We start from the raw sequence: 19,397 nt of genomic DNA, 5'->3' as shown, positions 1-19,397 counted from the left end.
AAATATATATCATTTAAATCTTATTGAATAATCCCCAAGTTTAATCACCTCTCTTATCCTCAGTTTGACGGAAGCAGAAGATGAACCTTACAACAAAAACTCAATGGTACGATGAGCGTAAACAGCACATGACTCACGGCTGAGAAACAAAGAATTAGAGAAACTATTGATCACAACACACAATGTCAGATTCAGAAACATCACTGACTATAGTATAGACAGAGTCTCTAGTTACCACTAGTTAGTGAAATACACCAAGCTGTATGACGCGCACACACAGTTGGTGAAAGACGACCTCCACTGTTACCATGACAACAGTGATGAACAGAATGATGCAGGCACTGGACGAGGGACCGTTTTAGACCCATCACACTGGACATACTGTGAAATATTTATTTCCACTGATAACAAGAACCGTAAATATTTAGTGTGATGGATTCACATGCCCAGCGGATAACAGACATCGATTATTCACTGTTAAGAGAAATAAAATCTCTGTCAGCCCTGACAGAAGACAACTTGATTTTCTTTCATAGAAAAAACATTTGTACGGATAATTTGACGTTAACTTTATTGAAGAATGTTTCTGATCTTATTGTGTACAATAGAGTTTTGTTTTAATAATCTGTCGTTTACATCTGAGATGACAGGCTTGTTTTTAACTCCTCCCCTTCAACATCCGGTCATAAAGATGTCTCACCTTTTAATCTGATGAAGTCCTATTCTAATGTTCATCTCTTTATAAAAGACAACTTTAAATCAGCCACACGTGTTTTATAGTAAATTGTCCTTTGACTCGGTTCAGGTAAGAGTTTTTCCTTCATCACAGGTCATCACAGTTATTTGTATGGTGAGGATATAACTGAAGAACAGGTGTAAGTGAAAGAGCTGACTCACTTCAACACCTCCAGAGAGATTTTCATTAAACATCACAACATCATCCTGCAGTAGTCTAAAAATAAAACATTTCCTAAGATTTCTCTATGAGATTGAGTCTGCTGCTTAAACACGCACACACGCACACACACACACACACACACGCACACGCACGCACACGCACGCACACGCACGCACACGCACACACACGCGCACACACACACACACACACACACACACACACACACACACACACACACACACACACACACACACACACACACACACACACACAGAGATGATGTTTGTCATTATGTTAAAAAGATCAAAGGTGATTCTCTTCAGGTGATGAACATCATTCATTCATTCATTCATTCATTCATTTATTTATGCAGACCTCTTCAGCAGGTTTAACAGCACTTTGCTCTCATCTTACCCTGTAGTATGTAATATTTCTGTATGTATAAGATCACCTGAATGATTTGACCAAATATGACCAACTGTACGAGATCATGTATCCCACAATGCAATGAGCCTAACATGACTTGCGGTATAATTTAGCATACGGTTACAAATGATCTCAAACCTGAGCTTTGGTTTGGCTTGCGTTTTAGATTTCTTTCAGCTATTTGGGATTATAAACACCAATTATTTTTCTTTGAACATGAAGCGGTGTTATTGTCCACGTTTTTTTACAATAGGTTGCAGTTACACAGAATTAAGTATTACGGTGCAAACAACAAAAATGTGTGTAGTCAAGCAGTCTGTTCAATAATGATAATGGGTCACAGACAGAACCTCTTCAGTTCTTATCAAACCACAAACACACACACAGCTAAAAATAGTGTCTCTAACTATGAAGAAGAGCGGAACCTAAAGATGTGAACACACACACAGGAACATCTACACATGCCTGCATTATACACACACAGACACGCAAGTTGCAACAGTAACAAACAAGCAACAGGCACAGAGACACACAGAGAAACGCACACACGCATAAAAAGACACAGAGACAGACTCACAGACACACAGATAGACACACAGAGACACACAGGCAAAGAGAGACACACAATAAAAGGGACACCGAGACACACAGACGCAGAGACACACAGACACAAAAACATAAAGAAACACAGACGCAGAGACACAATGTTGTTTTGTGTTCTGTTGACAGTAATGAAATATTGTAAAGCACACAGCTCTTGTGTCTCCATGGAAACGATCAGAAAATGATGGTAATCAATGAAACAGCTGGATATGTGTGTGTATCAGCACCAGTGCAAGAGCCAAAATAAACCCTGGACCAGTGTCAAGTGAGACATCATTCATTACATCTTTCATCACAACAGTAATAAAACTGTGTCAGATATAACAGCTAAAGAGACACATAATCACAGTCATCTGATCTGGATTCAGTCCAGTTATCAATCCACAAGGAAATCAAGTTCACAAACTGATAAATATATGAGTACCAGACAATAGAAACACTTCCACATCCAAAATGATTCGCTGGAGCTGATATCTGTAGAGGATGAAATGAATGCAATGCTTCAATGACTGAAGTGAATCTTACCTGTAATGACGCTGTCCACATCAATGTCTTCCTCCTCATCTTTAATGCGTAGATATTTCGCTGAATGTGTAAATCTGAACACAATGAGAAAAGTGTTATTGTAAATCACAGTCTTGCTCTACAACTTCATCATCATCATCATCACTAAACATAACATCACCTCTATCAATCTGAAATGTGTTCAGCACAGCAGACAGCACATCATGTTCAAATAATAATACAGATAAAACCTCCTTTAATAAACTGTGCAGAGGTCAAATATCATTTAAGGATCCCACACAGACTGAATGTCTAACATCAGTAGGGTTTCATCTTCCTCATACATCAGAATACTGCACACATACTCAAGATATGCTTGTGTATAGTTCATTGGCAGAGCATTGTGTTAGCAGTGCAAAAGGTCATGGGTTCAAATCCAGGAAACACACACATACTGATAAAAATGTATGTCTTGTAAGGCACTTTAAAAGTCTCTACCAACCAATGTCACTGTCAAGTTAGATGAGCACAAACAGCTAGTGTAAAAAATGATTACTTAGCATCTTTCATCATCATTATATAGATATAGTGTAAAAATGTGCTCTGTATCACATAACTGGGGATAAAATCACAGTAAAGTCTCTCATGGGTTTATGTCTCTACAAAGGCTTTGTAATAATCCTGCTGTGAAAACACATGAACATCACTGCACACAATAAATGAACACAGATCACAGATGCTGTCTTTACTTTCACAGCTGATACTGCAGTCACTAAATAGATCTGATTAACACAGATCAGCACTGAGACCACCAGAAACAGACCGACTACAGCACATAACATCAGCTAATCACTCGCTCGCTATCCCTGAGGAAATCTTTTATTTAGGAAAACTCCTGAACCTTTAAAACTGATTAATGAAATAAAGAAAATGCCTAAGAAGCATTTTCCTGGCTAACCTAAAAACAGCAAAGTAGAAATTAAACGGATAAGTTAACATGAACAAAATAAATCTCAACATAATACATTAGAAGACCCAAATCTGTGATTTTAAAAGAAATGTATTAGTTTAAAGATATTATGTTGCATGATAAACGTGATAATGGGCACATCTGTAGTCAGTGTTTCTAAAGGTTTCACAAAGTCACATTTTTTACAACAATGAAATACTATTTTACAGTCTAGTGTGCATGCGTCAATGTGTTTTTTAAGACCTTTTATCTTTCATGACAAAAAAATGAATGTTTTTTCTCAGGGTGTGATGAGACACGAGATTGGGTTCACGAGAACAAGACAAGATTTGAACACTTTGCTGATATTACGAGACCTTGAGACTTCATGACAAAGTATTAAGAAATCCTCAGTGATTAAATATATGAATAAAAAATAGCCTTTTAATTAAATCACAACATTTCAAAATGTTTTAACCAATCTAGGGTTTTCACTACCAGTTTTTGGTAATAAATGATGATCAAGTAATCTGATATGTTGTGGTAATAAAAATAGACCTAAGTGAACAAAAGCATTAAAATGACAATAATGATGAAACAATAATAATAATGGGTTCAAATAAAGCATCTAAACCAAATAAACCCATGGTTTTATTAAACAACAAAATATTCAAATATTTAGTAGTGGTTTCCCAGACAGGGTTTAGATTAATCCAGGACTAGTTCTTATTTATATTAGGACAGTTAAGGAGTTTATTAGAAACAAATCTTACAAAATACATTACTGGTGTGCATCTTCAGACAAAACAATGGCAGTGATAGATTTTATGGCAAAAATAGAAATAATCAAATTTAGGAGACATTGGCGCATTAATGCACAAATTATCAAAAAAGAAAAACCATTCTAATGCACTGCGGGAACATTTCTGCATTAAAGGTAGCGTTACATGGACGTAGGAAAATAAAGACATGTTTAAAATTATTTAAGAGCGTGTTCTTCAACCCTGGTCCTTGAGAACCCCCTTCCAGAAAGTTTTAGATGTCTCCTTATTTAAAACACATTTAAACCAACTCATCAGCCTCCTTCCAGAATCCCACCCTAACAAGCTAATGAGTTAAATCAGGTGTGTTAATTAAGGAGACATCTAAAACATTCTGGGAAGGGGTCCTCGAGGACCGGGGTTGAAGAACACTGATTTAAGATGTGGAACCCCACAGAAACCCTGGTAGTGTTTCTCAGTTAAACAGGTTTCTATCAAGTGAAGCTTCAAATTAAAGACAGAACAGAAATATTTTTGCCCTTAATGGTTTTCATTGTTAAACAATGAAACACACACTGACCTCTCAAACCCATCAGCTGTGTATACAGCCAACAAATAAACTGAGAAACATCAGGATTACAGTGCATCTGTCAGTAAGATCAGGTGCAGAGATGAATGATTGAATGATTTTTGTTACCTGCTGCTGCTGCCGCTGCTGTTGCTGCTCAGTCGACTTCTCTTTCCGAGCGGTGACAGAAGTTTTGGCCCCTGATCTGTTGCCTCCTCTTTCTGCTCCTTCTTGACAATCGGTGGTCGACCCCGTGGACGAGGAGTAACTTCATACCCTGGTAAAATCTCTCTGTAACACACACAAAACTGAATGTTATCTACTTTCATAAAGATAAACATAAAAAATAAACATTAATGTTTTCTTATACTGGTGTATGTAATTGAAAATGTTTCAATGTTGGTATTTACTCTATTCACTTATTAACTCTTTCACCGCTAGCATTTTAAAAAAAAGATGCCAGCCAGCACCAGCATTTTTTATTATTTTCAAAAGTGTTTAATGTCTTTCATATAATGTTCTTCTTTTAATATATACACATATATATTAGACCAAACAAAAACCCTGTCTCATTCTGTCTTCATTTGTTCTCTTTCTATCACCTCTCAATTATGTGTAGGTTTCTTAAAAAATAATAGATTTTTGTTAGAGATCAGATTCAGAGCGATGATCAAAACATACACAGAGTTTTTACTGTTTGCCCTAAGGGAATACTTCTGGGTTTTATAAGTTGGGTAAGAGCGTCACCTGGTGGATAATAGCAGAAATAGGGATTGCTGAAAAAACTCGTCATTAGCAGGGAAGCATTTTCTCAAAATATTTATTGATTTGGAATTTATTTAGCAAGATTTTTTTTAAATCACTCTTTAAAGTTATTTGTTGATTTAGTTTAATTTATCAGCATGAACATCTGCAAACATTAGCACTCTTATGGTGCGTTAAACACTTCAATCAATAGGATGCTGCATTGTAAAATTGTGTGTGTGTGTGTGTGTGTGTGTGTGTACGTGTGTGTACGTGTGTGTATTTTATGCTTGATGTTTCAAACCTGTTCTCCACATGACTGTTCTCAACCTTTCCATCTTCATCCTCCTCTTCATCTGGACACAGACGTTTTGTCTTCTGCACAAACTGCACAGGGATGAAATTAATCTGCTTCTCTCCTCCGAGACGATCGGCCAGCACAACTTCTTTCCTCATGTTCATATCTGAATATGGGCAACCAAAGGCACTAAGAGAGAGAGAGAGAGAGAGAAAAATGATTGACAGGTGTCTGTCTCTAACTTTGCCCACAACTACCCACTCACAACTAACATTTCAGATTAAATAAAGAAATAAAAAGAGAAAGACAAGAAGTAAATGGTGTCGTGTGATTGATTATTCTGATTATTAGTCAGAGATAATAAGACAAAGAAGAAACATTGAATGAATCTCCAGACACAGAAACTGATTCTGATCTGTAGATGGATTGACAGACACAGTTCATGGAAAAACTGCTCCCATCTGAATCGAATAAAACTGAAGTGAATCTTTAGGCATCACATGATTCACATCTGCAGCTCCTGATGACTGATGTTGAGTTTATAGTTTTAATGTATTCATAAATCACACACACTGTAGTTAAAATCCTTTAAACAACATTAAAACTTCATGAAGGCCACAGGAGATTATGACATTTCATTCATTATTTTAATACGGCTGTTAAAGTTTAGGTTCATTTCTATTCACTGGTGTTGATTATAATCTTTTATGTTTGCTTTTGAATGGCAGACTCTCATATAAACCAAACAATGCATTGTTTGAAAACTTCATTGGGTTGGATGGGTTTACTATCGGTTTATAAACTGGTTAGATTGATGCTACACTTCTACTTAAAACTCTTTTAAGGTTTGAGGTGAATGATTGCAAATGTATGCAAATAAGATGTAAATGAGTCTTTAATATTCTGTCTCTGTATAATCACAAGTGTTTTACTCTTTACGAGTGATTGATGAAATACTTGAGAAAGTGAAGTACACAGATGTTGATTGGCTCCCATCAGAGGACCAAACTCCTTCTGACATCATTACAGGTCACAGTCTGTCCACTCATCATCTCATTTAAAGCTCTAAAGACAGCACTAAAACCGTCAACAGCTTCATTAAAGAAATAAATCATGAGACTGAAGAGAGACGACTGGGATTTACACAAACAGAAGCTCTGTATCTAAACCCATCCTTACACAAATATCATGAGACAAATCACACAGTCCTGTTTGTCTTGAATAAATGTTTTCGTAAAAGAATGAAGACCCTGATGTTGTTTTTTAATCTACAGACACACACATTGAGCGAGCGTTTCTCTTTGAAGATCTTTGACTGGCTCACCTGTGGTGTCCGGTGTATTTTGCTCCTTTGATGTGACCGATGCCCCTACAGCCCGGTGTTGGACAAACACCCTGACCAACAGAGCTCTTCTGTTCACAAAGACCTGTGTGTGCTAAAAAACAACACAACACAACACAATCATTAGAGTCTAAAGACACACAACCTTCATTAAATGAGTGCAGTACATCAGACAGGATTCACTGTTAGAGCCGAGTCAAGTTCTCTATTAAACCTGAATCCTAAAATAAAGACTTGTTGTACAACACTGGACTACCCAACACACACACACACACGCACGCACACACCTTTTAGTAACACATCATTTATCACACGAAACCCAGTAAAACAGTACTTCATCTAGATCAGACCTGTAATTCATCATGTGATCTTATCAGTGTGGCATAATGGGAACAGAATCTCACACCAATCATGCTAAGGGTGCACAGACACACACACACACACACACACACACACACACACACACACACACACACACAGCTAGAGTAAAATCTGATGTGAGTCTGATCTGATGAGATATGAGTGTATCAGCAACCATCAAGAAAACATCAGAATCCAGTAGAAATGAAAACATGACGACACTCACAACCCATCAGAACTTTATATCTGAATGCTTTATATCAGAAATGATTCAGAGATGAATGTAAGTGTGTGTGGGTAATTTATTCTTCTGATAAAACATCAACAGATAAGACTTCATCTAGATTTAAGTGTCATCTATTAAAACACTACCATGAGCATAAAACACTGACTCGATATCTTCTCATGTCATGAATAATAAGATCATCTTCGTGAACTTCAGGACTAAACTCACTGGGTGGAGGTTCTAGAGGATGACCCGTCCTGGCACACCAGCCCACCGGATGAAGATCACATAAATCTGAATCCACCCAGAAATCAAACTTCTCATGCCAGCCATCGAAATGAACCTTTCAGCAGATGAGGAGAAAGATTGACAGTAAATCAACATGAAGAGGTCCAGAGGTTCATCTTTTATTAACAACACAACCTCTTCTATATCAAATCAAACTCCTGTATGAAGGTTTACATCTACTGACTCTTGTATGAAGGTCAACACCAGCATTACAAACACACAGATCATGATGCTCATGAAGGTGAAATGTGCTCGCTCACTTTGACTCGGTAATCTTCAGTGTCAGTCACTGTAGCCACACGAATCAACATGGGATTTCTTCTGTCTACTGCCTCCAATCTCATGTGCACCTGGAACCCATGTGGAGCTCTCTAAATACACAACACACACACACACACACACACACACAGAGTTGTGAGCGCTGCACGACACTGAAATGTTACATGATAGATGAGATAATGCTGTAACACAAACAGCTCACCATACAGAAAGCTTGAGTCGGAGCAGCACATGTGGACGTGTCCTCCATGTATTCCTCCCAGATGAAATGCTCTGGATTAGGATGTCCTACAGTAAAGATCCACAACATTCACAAGTACATAACATACACATGTTTATTCAGACACATTTAAAAACACAACGCACAAGTTTAATGAAGGTCATCGTGTGTTTCTTACCCTGAGGTGCAGTTAAAGTTCGGCCCTGATCCTGACACCAACCTACAGGGTGAATATAAGGACTGCTCGCATCACACCTGAAAAAAACAACAACATTCACACTCTTAATAAAACATACTGGATTAACTTCATTACTAAAACTTTATATGGCGCTTTCCCCGACATCCTAGTACTAGACTTGATCTGCCTTAAATAAAAAAACATCTGACTTATCTTAAAGGTGCCAAAGAATTCATGTTATTAATCTGATATCTAAGGTTTGTGGCTTTATTAAGTGCAAAAATGATCCAGAGTCAGTTTTTCATGTCCATTTACAACCCTAGGATTTGTCTTTAATGAAATGGTCTATTATTATCTTATTTGAAAGAGTCATGAATAATAATGTTGAGCTCTGCTCTGATTGGCTGTTTCTCCTTCAGTAGCTCTGTGTGTGTGTAAACAGATCTTATGTTTGAGTCTGGATCAGATGAAGATTTTGAGGAATAATCAATAGTTTTTAGCATTGTAACAACATTGAATTTAATTTAATGTGTAATTTAATGTTGTAAGTGTACATCATGACTGTATCATCACAGTTGGTGTTGTGTTGTGTTGTGATTGGTCTGTTTTCCAGCGGTCTCTTGAGGTTTACATAAGAAGGAGAAAACAATCGTGTTTGAGGCTTATGTTATGTCATTATCATTTACACAACTCTTATTATTCATCTATAACTACATAAATACAGTTTTACATTCTACGGCACCTTTAACATATCAGTGCCATTGTTCTGTCTCAAGATGCTCCCCAGTATTGTTTTTTGTAAGGTTTGTTTATAAAATCTACTAAAATATCCTGATATAACCAAAGGCTAGTCCTGGTTTTGTTATACAGTACCTGTCTGGGAAACTGCCTCTAAATGATAGATGATGTGTATTAACTCTTTCCCCACCAGCATTTTTTTTTAAGTTGCCAGCCTGCGCCAGCATTTTTATGATTTTCATAAAAGTTTAATACATTCCAGAAAATGTTCTTCTATAAATATATAAACATTCAATATAATCAAATGAAAGAACAGACGCTCTGCTTTCAAACAAACAAAAAATATTTTTACTCAAACGGAAAATATCTTCTACAGCTCATTCATTCAGATTGATGATGTTTGTCTCACCAGTAATCGTAAGTGTCGTCCCAGTTGTCAAAATGAACCAGGAAATGATTGTCTACGATATCTGCTACAGTGGCCACGCACACAAGACACGGATTCTTACGGTCCACCGCTTCTAACTTCATTCCCACCTGAAAACTGGAGGAGGTGATGGGGATCTGTTGAAGAGAGAAACTCAATTCATACACAACCTAAAGTCTTTCATTACAGCTCAGATGTTCATGTGTATAAATGAAGACTTACGCTGCTTTGGGATTTGAACAGATTCTTTGGTGCAGCTTGAGCGTTTTGACTTTCTAGATATTTCTCCCAGTTAAACTCATTCAGTTTATAACCTGACAGAACAGATAACACTTTATTATGTACACCTACCCATTCTTATCTATTAGAAATTCAGCCTAGACTGATCATTACTACTGAAACACAATGACACTATCAGCTTCTTTACAATATAAATGAAATGTTAGAGGAAGAAGAGCAAACCTTTAGGTGGATGAAGTTTATGGCCTGTTAACTCACACCAACCAGCTGGTTTAATGGTTGGAGAGTCAGCATTTACCCAAAAGTCATAGCACTCCGTGTAACCATCAATGTGGAGACGCAAACGAAAGCCACTCACCTTTAACCACAAACAGACAGTGGATAAGATCAATACAGATATACTCTGAGATAGACAGCGTCCTGATCTTAATACACAGACAACAACTAACACACAGAACATTTAAATAACTACAGTATATAATAACTATTTTAGACATACTCATCAGAATGAAATATGAATATCTGTGAAATCCAGACTAAAGTCTCATAATCTAATGATGAGATCAGATTTCAGGATTATATATATATATATACATATATTCACAGACTGTTCTTTATATTATATATATATGAGATAATTTAATATAAAAAACACAAATCATTATCATTTCACTTGACTCTTCATTATTCACACAGTAAGGGTTAAGTGTATATCGAGTTATTCTGACCTCAGCCACAGACAGCACACAGTACATGGATGGATGTAAAGGATCGATGCCCTCCAACCTCATTCCAACCTTAAATCCATTTCTGCTGCTGGGAAACGTCTGGGACTGCAGAAACACAAATCACAAGAGTATCAGGATCAAGACAGTTTGCTGGCATTGACCGTCTCTACAGAGAAAGACTTGAGTTGCTATGGTAACCGTCTCCCGCGTCTTAGGGAGGAACAGATGTCCCCTCACATCCATCCAGGAACAAAATGAACAAGATAAGAGAGAGACGACATCAAACACACACAAACACACACGCACACACGCACACGCGCGCACACGCACGCACGCACGCACACACGCACGCACACACGCACGCACGCACACACACAAACACACAAACACACACACACCCACAAACACACACCCACAAACACGCACACACACGTGACTGTACAGGTGTTTTCTATATGTGTGGTGCAAAGGTAATGACATTGTAATGTTGGGGGATGCTTTTCAAATATTTTATTTATGAAAATAAATGATCACTGGCTTATGTTGACTATTTAGGGCAGTGGTTCTCAAACTGGAGGGCACGTGAGATGGTGCCAGGGGGCACCAGTTTTATGACATATTATAAAATACATAAATTTATCAAATTCTGTGCAATTAAACCTCAGAAAAATAAGACTACTAACCAACAGCACTAAGTTGTATAATTTAATGTTTTTTTTAAATAAGTTTTTGAATGTTTTGGTGTTATACATTTTCTTTGGGGGGCCATGAAGGGATGCACCACACAAGGGCGGCCGCACGGCACAAATTTTTTGAGAACATCTCTGATCTCTTTTTTGTGTTCCTGTGTCATCCTGCGAGTTTCTGTTGACCCTAATGAAGGTAGTTTCTGCTGTCTCATTCTCAATGGTAATATTCCTTGAATTTGTTTTGTGACGGTCCTGTAAAATACGATGATATGTTTTGCTTGAAATGCTTTTCATTTAATATTTGGCTGTATCAAGGTGCTTGGGGACATTTGGAAAATCTGGGCATGGATTAAAAAAGCATCATGACATAACCTAGACATGCTGTCACCTATTACCACAGGAGCAGAAGCGCTGACAGTAATACTCCATTCATGATTTTACTCTTGTTTGCGTTTCTGTTATTAAATGATCTTTATTTTAGGCCGTTTATAGGCCATTAATTATGGGGGGTACACATTATGTCCCCACCGGGGATAAAACAATAATTCTTCAGAGGCAGGGATTCGCACCTTGTCTAAGTGTATTAAAGCAGCCGTTAACCTTTTTCTACATAAGCTCTTCTGGCATCTCTCCATCACCTTCACTCATCCCATATTATTCAATTATTATATTCAATTATTTTTATTCAATTCAGTAGTCTGGTGCTATAAATGTGAGCTGGAGTCTTTGAACTGAGATCCTTCATCTAAAGCGGATCGCACACCGGAAAAAAAGCATAGCACCGCATTGTGCCACATTTAATATTCAAACACATTGTTTTCTATGAGTGTACACACGTCAGCAGCGTCTATCCACAGTGTTTCGGTGTGTGTGTGTGATACCCTAGACCAGTGATTCTCGGACCCCAAAAGAAAACGTATGACATAAATCAATCTTAAATTAAACATATTAAATTATGCAATGTAGTGCTGTTGATTAGTAGGATTATTCTGAAGAAAGATGAAGTGTGAAGGACGCTGGCGTCTGACATTAACTGTGTTTGAGAATGCAAACACGCTTTCTTCTCGGGTTCAGTAATCAAACTGTTCCTGGATCAGATGTATTTACCTCAGTGAAGAGATGCAGTGGTGCAGCGATGGCTCTCTCATCCTCAAGATACTGATCCCAGGACCATGGCTTCTTCTTACTGCTGACTGCTGAACACATAACAAACAGCTTTTGGCTTTGACAGAACATGGTATATATCTCATGAACATGATTGAGTTTCTCTTGTGTTACCTTGTGAAGCGGACACTTTATTCTTCATCTTTATGTTGTCTTCTTTCGGCTGGTCCTGAGGAGGAATCAGAAATCCTTCAGGTGACTTTGAGCCGAGATGATGGATGATGGATGAAGATGAGAAGAGTTTACAGTACTCACACGCAGACAATAATCCTCTGATACGCTTCTGCAGTTCAGACTTTGTTTCTTTTTCTTGCAGTTGTCTGCTTGCATTATTTGTGAGTCTAAATAAACACAGATCATCATAAACACACAATCACACCAATGTGATAGAGTCCATCAAACACAATCTGCTATTTGATTCAACAGATTTCTGCATATTGAAAAAGAGTTTAATATACATCACATCAGTATGCATAAATACATTTAACAAAGAAATCCAATCACCCTTTCTTATAAGCCTCAACAATTGGCCAATATTTGGATTAAAAATGCTTTTATTTCAATTATGTGATTATTATTTAGTTGCCATTGTACAATAGACAGTTGAAGACACTTCAGTAAACATTCACATGCTTAATAAAATGTTTCAATGTTTTTTACTTTACCTGTTTTTTATTGTTTCATTAGACATCTAAAATGATCTTTTGTATAACTTAAACTGAATAGAAGAAAAAGCAGCCAAAGCAAAATAGATGTGAACTACATTATTGTAAAAATATCCTCTCAGTTTTAGAAGATTTCTGCTGAATCTAACACTGAAGATAAATACATTTAAAGTACAACATATTTCCTATAGTTACATTTTTGTATTTGTGTTATTCTCTAGTTTTGATAAGTTTACTCTAAAATTCGTAACAAAATCTATAAATAAAGAATAAATAACTTTTGAACATTCACAACAAAAGATTAAACTTATGATAGATCTACCATTACTTACTATTAATATAATTATACACCTTTATGTGTATCTCAAGTTATATATGATCTAAATGTTTAGGCATATGGTGATTTCATCTGTAGTGTAAAACAATAAAAACTTTATCTCACTGTCACCAGCATGAAATAAACTCACCGCCTGATATCTGCTGGAGCCTGTGGTCCGGGTCAGGGCTTTAACCCACAAACATCAAACCCAAAGACCGGTTTCATCTTTACTGGATTACTCCAAACCTGAAACCAAAACACACACAACAGTCAACACAAACATACACAGGCAAACAGCTACAGGACCTGAGTGAGACCACCAACAGGACATAAATACTGATCAAATAACAGTACCAGAGGATCATTGATCCATTTGTCCAAGTCAAAATTGACCTCGCAGAACCACAAGACATCAAAAACAAACAAGAGATTTCATGTTTCAAATTAAATTAAATAATAACAAAACAAATAATAATTCTGATGTTAATGAAAAACAATAAGCATCATATTGTGATTTTGACAATCATTTACATTTAGATGAAAGATTTTCTGTAAGAACAGCAGAAATGAGTTCACAAAAGAAACTTTAGATGAGAAAATCCCTGATTAAAATCACAGCAATAAAACAACAACATCCATGTCATTATTATGACACCAGAAATCTATGAAATCAATAAATTGTAATAAAATCTTCAGATCTCATTCTGTTGATATATTGATGAGATGTATAGAGAAATATCTTAATAAAAGCTCCAGCTGAATGTAAAACTGAAGAGATTATAAATGTGTTCATTGCTCTTTATGTGTGTAAAGGTTTGAAGGGAAGGAAACAGATAATGATCCAGGACATCATGAGTCAAACAGAAAGAGGAAATGTAAAGAGACTCAATGGTGTCATCTACAGCTCATAAAAGAGTATTCATACTCCAATAATAATACTGGCCTTAAAGTGAGCATAGTGATGGATGTAAATATCAAAAAGAAAGTATTATTTATTCAATTGACAAAACTTTCTTTCAAAAACATCAGGCATGTGTAACGCTTCCTATTGTCCAAACATGGGTGGTTTCATATTTAATATGTAGATCAAGATCAAGATCATATTGATACTGTATGAGGTAGCTTTATTTTACACTCTCCATGTCCTTATTATGTGAGAAAACGTCAATCTACACATTTCCACCAAAGCGCACATTTTCAATTATTTCTGTGTGCTAGTGTCAGCAAATTAATGCGATGCAGCAACAAAGCGGTTATAGCAGCGAAAACACAGCAAAAGAGAGAAGATTTTGTGACTGCTATCGGACGCAAATCATGGGTTTGGAAATATTTTGTATTTGGAAAACAGAGCGGCAGAAAACCTTTACCAGCAGCAGCTGAAACACTAAAGACTTTAACTGTTGCCATCATAAGATTGATTTTATCTGACATTTTCCCCTCATTTTTTATTTTTATTTTTTTTAAAGTTTTTTTGTTGTTGTAAATGTCCCAATTGGGAAAGAGATGTGCCTTTTTAAGGAGTTTAATTAAACATTCATGATATACATTTTCCTTGCATTCGTGAGTTATTAAAATGTTCTGCTGGATTAGGCACGTAATATTAAAGTATCCATTAATTAATCAAATTGAATCAATTGCATCGAAGAAATGTTTGATGTTTTGATGATCAAATATCCTAGTGTCATGACTGACTTGCAGGAAAATTTCACTTCAGTCAAATGTTTTAAACAGATAAATACAACTGAGGAAATAAGAATGGTTTTACTGTAGTAACTTGTAGTATTTTACAAATAAGAATCAAAGTAAATATTTATAATCAATCTGAAAAGGGCAGGAATTCTAAAACAAGCAAATGTGTTGTGTTGAAATGAGACATATAAAGCTCAGTGCATGGGGAGGCAGTGGGTACAGGAGACTTATTCATCATAAAAATATTGCAAAAGGGGATCTGAATCTCAGAAACAGAAAGCTTTCTGTAGTCGCTCAAAATGAAAGAGTTTAGTCTGCGTGATTTCTGCCGCTCTGCACCGTTACAATAACAAAACACACAGCGTATGGAGGACAGAATGTTCAAGAAGACCTCATGTTTTCAGCGAGAGATGATGACGTAAGAAAACATTTCATGTGTTATGACAGACGCCTGACCCAGCAAATCCAGCACAGGATAGACAGCAATGCATTGTGGGTAATAATCCAGACACATCTCTACAACTGACACATAACTCATTTCAGTGAGAGATCAGAATCACAACAACTTCACCGTCATCCTTTATAACCTACAGCATCTTCTTCAGTATAATTAAATTAACTTCATCATTATGAGGTTTAGGTTTGTTTAGTTTTTCATCAGAGATGTTGGACTGAAGGAGTTCAAGTGGGTCAGAAAACCGGCTGGCATCATTTACTCAAATGAACACGCATACATAAACACCAACTGCAACAACCCAGACAAATGGGGTTTGTTTTAAACAGGTGATGAACTACAGTACAGTATTACATCAAACTACCAATTAGGGATGGGCTCGAGTACTCGAATGTGGCATCAACAATCAATCATCAAAAAGATGATCGTGTGGGTTTATTTATGTATTTGTGGTTATAGATAAAGCGCATCTGTTTACTTCACTTCATCACACTCCTGATTAAAAACATTTCATTCATTAATAATCTAGTGTGTGTCCGATTTTCTGTCATAGTTTCTTTTAAATTAAGTTTTATTTTACTGTTTTTAATAAAAATATTTTCATTTTCTCCATTACACATACGCCTAAATTACCCTTTGATTGTCCCGCCGCTCATTAATCGAGTACTTGTTTTTCAGACGCATGGATTAATCGCAATGAAAAAAAATGACATAAATGCACATCCCTACTACTAATAAATCACTCACAGAAAATAGTTCAACATAAAAACAAATATAATTTCATCAAAAAATATGATGGATGATGGATGTACAGTCTTTTATAGGATTGTTGTACAGCGCTGGAGTTTCTGTAACAGAGTTCGGTCTCCACAAACTGTGATTTGCTTTCCTCCCATTGAAATCTTAAACAATGGAAATGGTTTGGTGTGAGACTCTCTGATCTATCATCATCATTCAAAACATCAACCAGAATCACAGAAAACAACACAACAAAAACAGAAAAACACACAATCTGAATCAACAACTACAGCAGATTGAATCATATTGAAACAACATCTACAGAAACATCCAGAGAAGAATTATTTAACACAAGAAAATAACGTAAGAGACTGAAACCTAAAGACATTCACTTCTACTGATGCTTCATCAACACAAGATCAGATTTCATTTAAACTTGCCATCGGATTTCAGTTTGACAAAGACAACATTTACCACCACACAAAACCTCACAGTTTGACTCTTGATTGATTCTGTTTAAAACCACCATTACTAAAATAGAAAATAAACTCAGATGGGTGGAAAACAAGCATCAACCCTCATAATCTGATTCACAAACAAATCAATCTTATCAATCTGCTTTTGAATAAAGACTCATTTAAAAACTGAGCAGTCAGATGTCAACTCAACTCATGAAAAACATTTTATCCAATAAAAGCATATTTAGAAACAGGACAGGAAAGCGTATTTGATAAGCCAGATTCATGAAGCAGTCTTTATTTACTGACTTACACATCAGCACACAACCTCCCAATTAGTGCTTCAATAAACCCTTTATAAAAAACAAGGCTTAAAAAATCTTGCTTAGATTGATAGATAGACTAAATGAGATATATACAGGACTGATAAAACACTTCATAACCACAAGAAAAAAAACTTGTGTTAGATTTATATGACACCTGAGGATATTAACCTAGAAAAACACAAACCACACAAACGTGAAGCTGAAGCTGCTCGGTGCCACATGTTTTCTGTTATCAGTGTCTACAGATACATTAAAGATTCACTTCATAAAGAGAAACTTTACATTCATAGATCTGTCATCTCATCTCATCTGTTCAAATGCTTCTTAATCTCAACTGATGTTCTTAATACATTACAGATTTTTTTATTTATTGTAATGAACATGAATGCTATAAATGAAACAGTACTGTACCACTGCACTTCATCATTTACATTTAACTTAAAGGATCCTTTATCACGATAGGATTAACTTCTTTTATATTTTAAAAGGTTAAATGTCATAACGTCTTCATTTTACTTCAACTAAATACAACCTCTGTTTTATTTATAATTCATTTAATCAACACCATAATAACAGTTTGTTAAGTGAAGAAAACCTTACTTGTTAAACTTATCTGTACATTGAATGATTAAAAACACATAGAAATAAATTCAGACTCCATTAGTCGAGCAGCACAAATCTGTTTTATATACAAGAGACTGAGAGTTTGTCACTAAACAACAAAACAACGCTCGAATGGAACGAACAGACAGGAACAGGAAGTGATGTGTGGTACCATTCATCAGGAAACTACTGAATAACTTCCTGACATTAAAATCCAAACAGACATCACAGACCAACAGCAGCATTATTATTGTGTGTGTGTGTGTGTGTGTGTGTTTGTGTCTGTCAGTGTGGGAAAACCCAATGATGAAACACTTAATAAATGAATACATCACAGCGACTTGAGTCCACATGAACAAAAACAACCAATCAGATGTCCTGATCCAGAATAAACCCAACCGAACCTCATCTGTACATTCACAGGTGTGTAATATTAACACGTCTAATTTAAATAAACTTTGATAAATGTGCCTTAATCACCCATCTAATACTGACAACCCGTTTAAAACATTAACCTGCTTTAAAACCTGATCTCAGTTCATCTAATTCTGTTAAAGAGCCTCTATTACATTGATTAAAAAAAAATTATATTTTCTGTATTTGGTTTAATGTAATGTGTTTGCGTGGTTTATTTTTAAAACATTATTTTCCACACACCATCCATTATTGTTACCTCCCTGAAACGCATTCATTTTGTACAAAACTCATGGTTTGGAAAAGCTCTGTGTCCTCTGATTGGCCAGAAAACCAGAACGTTGTGATTGGCTTAAATACCTCAGATGTCAGCCTGAAATGTGACGCTCATTACCATGTTTTGAAGATCAGCTCCCTGACAGGAGTTAATATCGTCTTTACTACCTTATCAATACGAACCAACTAATGAGCGTCGTGTCCATGTCAACAAGCCAAGGGAAGTAAACTGTTGCCTACAATCCGTGTGTTTGTTGTAGTCCAAGAAAAGAGATTTACGTTTGAGACGATAACTCGTGTCATCATTTCCTTTGGGGAAAAATCATGAATCAGATAATATTTGCTCTTTAAACAACTGGTTTATAATTCTACTTAAGAGCTGATATTAAGATTAAGACTACACATTATAAAAATGTTTTTTTTTTTTATTAAAAAACCCCTGTCACATCGCAGAACCATTAAATGATACAAACTCAAAACATTTACAGCTGTAACAAAACAAATACAAAATGTACCCTCAATCATACAGATTTAAAAAACTTTAATACCTAAACTCTATTCAGATGTGATTTTATCCCTTACTGCATGACATTTCTCTCATCCTTAAATCTACAGCAAACAACATGGTTTGAATGAACGAAAATGAGTCTTTCAAAAGAATGAAGCTGTATTAACAAAACCAAAACTAAAACTGCCTTCTGTTAATTCTGCATGTAGCTGAAGTTATTCATTTCATTGTAACTTTAATTAACTTCTGATTTTATGAAATGTTATTTATTTTCCTATGATAAACACGTAATGGTCAATCTTAAATCTGAATCCTTC

General features: G+C 36.0%; 1 protein-coding gene across 2 annotated transcripts in view; it reads right to left on the bottom strand.

Moving 5' to 3' along the window:
* LOC135740529 (lethal(3)malignant brain tumor-like protein 4) overlaps nt 1–19,397 on the bottom strand; it is a 28,759-nt gene that overhangs the window by 8,511 nt on the left and 851 nt on the right. The window contains exons 2-17 of one of the 2 annotated variants that reach the window (XM_065258942.1): nt 13,763–13,860; nt 12,886–12,971; nt 12,745–12,799; nt 12,574–12,662; nt 10,778–10,882; nt 10,272–10,407; nt 10,032–10,123; nt 9,792–9,946; nt 8,645–8,721; nt 8,449–8,534; nt 8,228–8,338; nt 7,908–8,022; nt 7,076–7,187; nt 5,758–5,940; nt 4,839–5,000; nt 2,453–2,526 (exon numbers count right to left, since the gene is read on the bottom strand). In XM_065258942.1, coding sequence (XP_065115014.1) covers nt 2,453–2,526; nt 4,839–5,000; nt 5,758–5,940; nt 7,076–7,187; nt 7,908–8,022; nt 8,228–8,338; nt 8,449–8,534; nt 8,645–8,721; nt 9,792–9,946; nt 10,032–10,123; nt 10,272–10,407; nt 10,778–10,882; nt 12,574–12,662; nt 12,745–12,799; nt 12,886–12,960 — 1,627 coding nt within the window. In that variant the 5' untranslated portion in view covers nt 12,961–12,971; nt 13,763–13,860. The remainder of the gene's footprint in view (nt 1–2,452; nt 2,527–4,838; nt 5,001–5,757; nt 5,941–7,075; nt 7,188–7,907; nt 8,023–8,227; nt 8,339–8,448; nt 8,535–8,644; nt 8,722–9,791; nt 9,947–10,031; nt 10,124–10,271; nt 10,408–10,777; nt 10,883–12,573; nt 12,663–12,744; nt 12,800–12,885; nt 12,972–13,762; nt 13,861–19,397) is intronic. The other variant, XM_065258943.1, reaches the window with a different exon arrangement.

Source organism: Paramisgurnus dabryanus, chromosome 22, assembly GCF_030506205.2.
Source record: "Paramisgurnus dabryanus chromosome 22, PD_genome_1.1, whole genome shotgun sequence".
Lineage (NCBI taxonomy): Eukaryota > Metazoa > Chordata > Actinopteri > Cypriniformes > Cobitidae > Paramisgurnus > Paramisgurnus dabryanus.
This window is presented reverse-complemented; position numbering and strand designations above follow the sequence as displayed.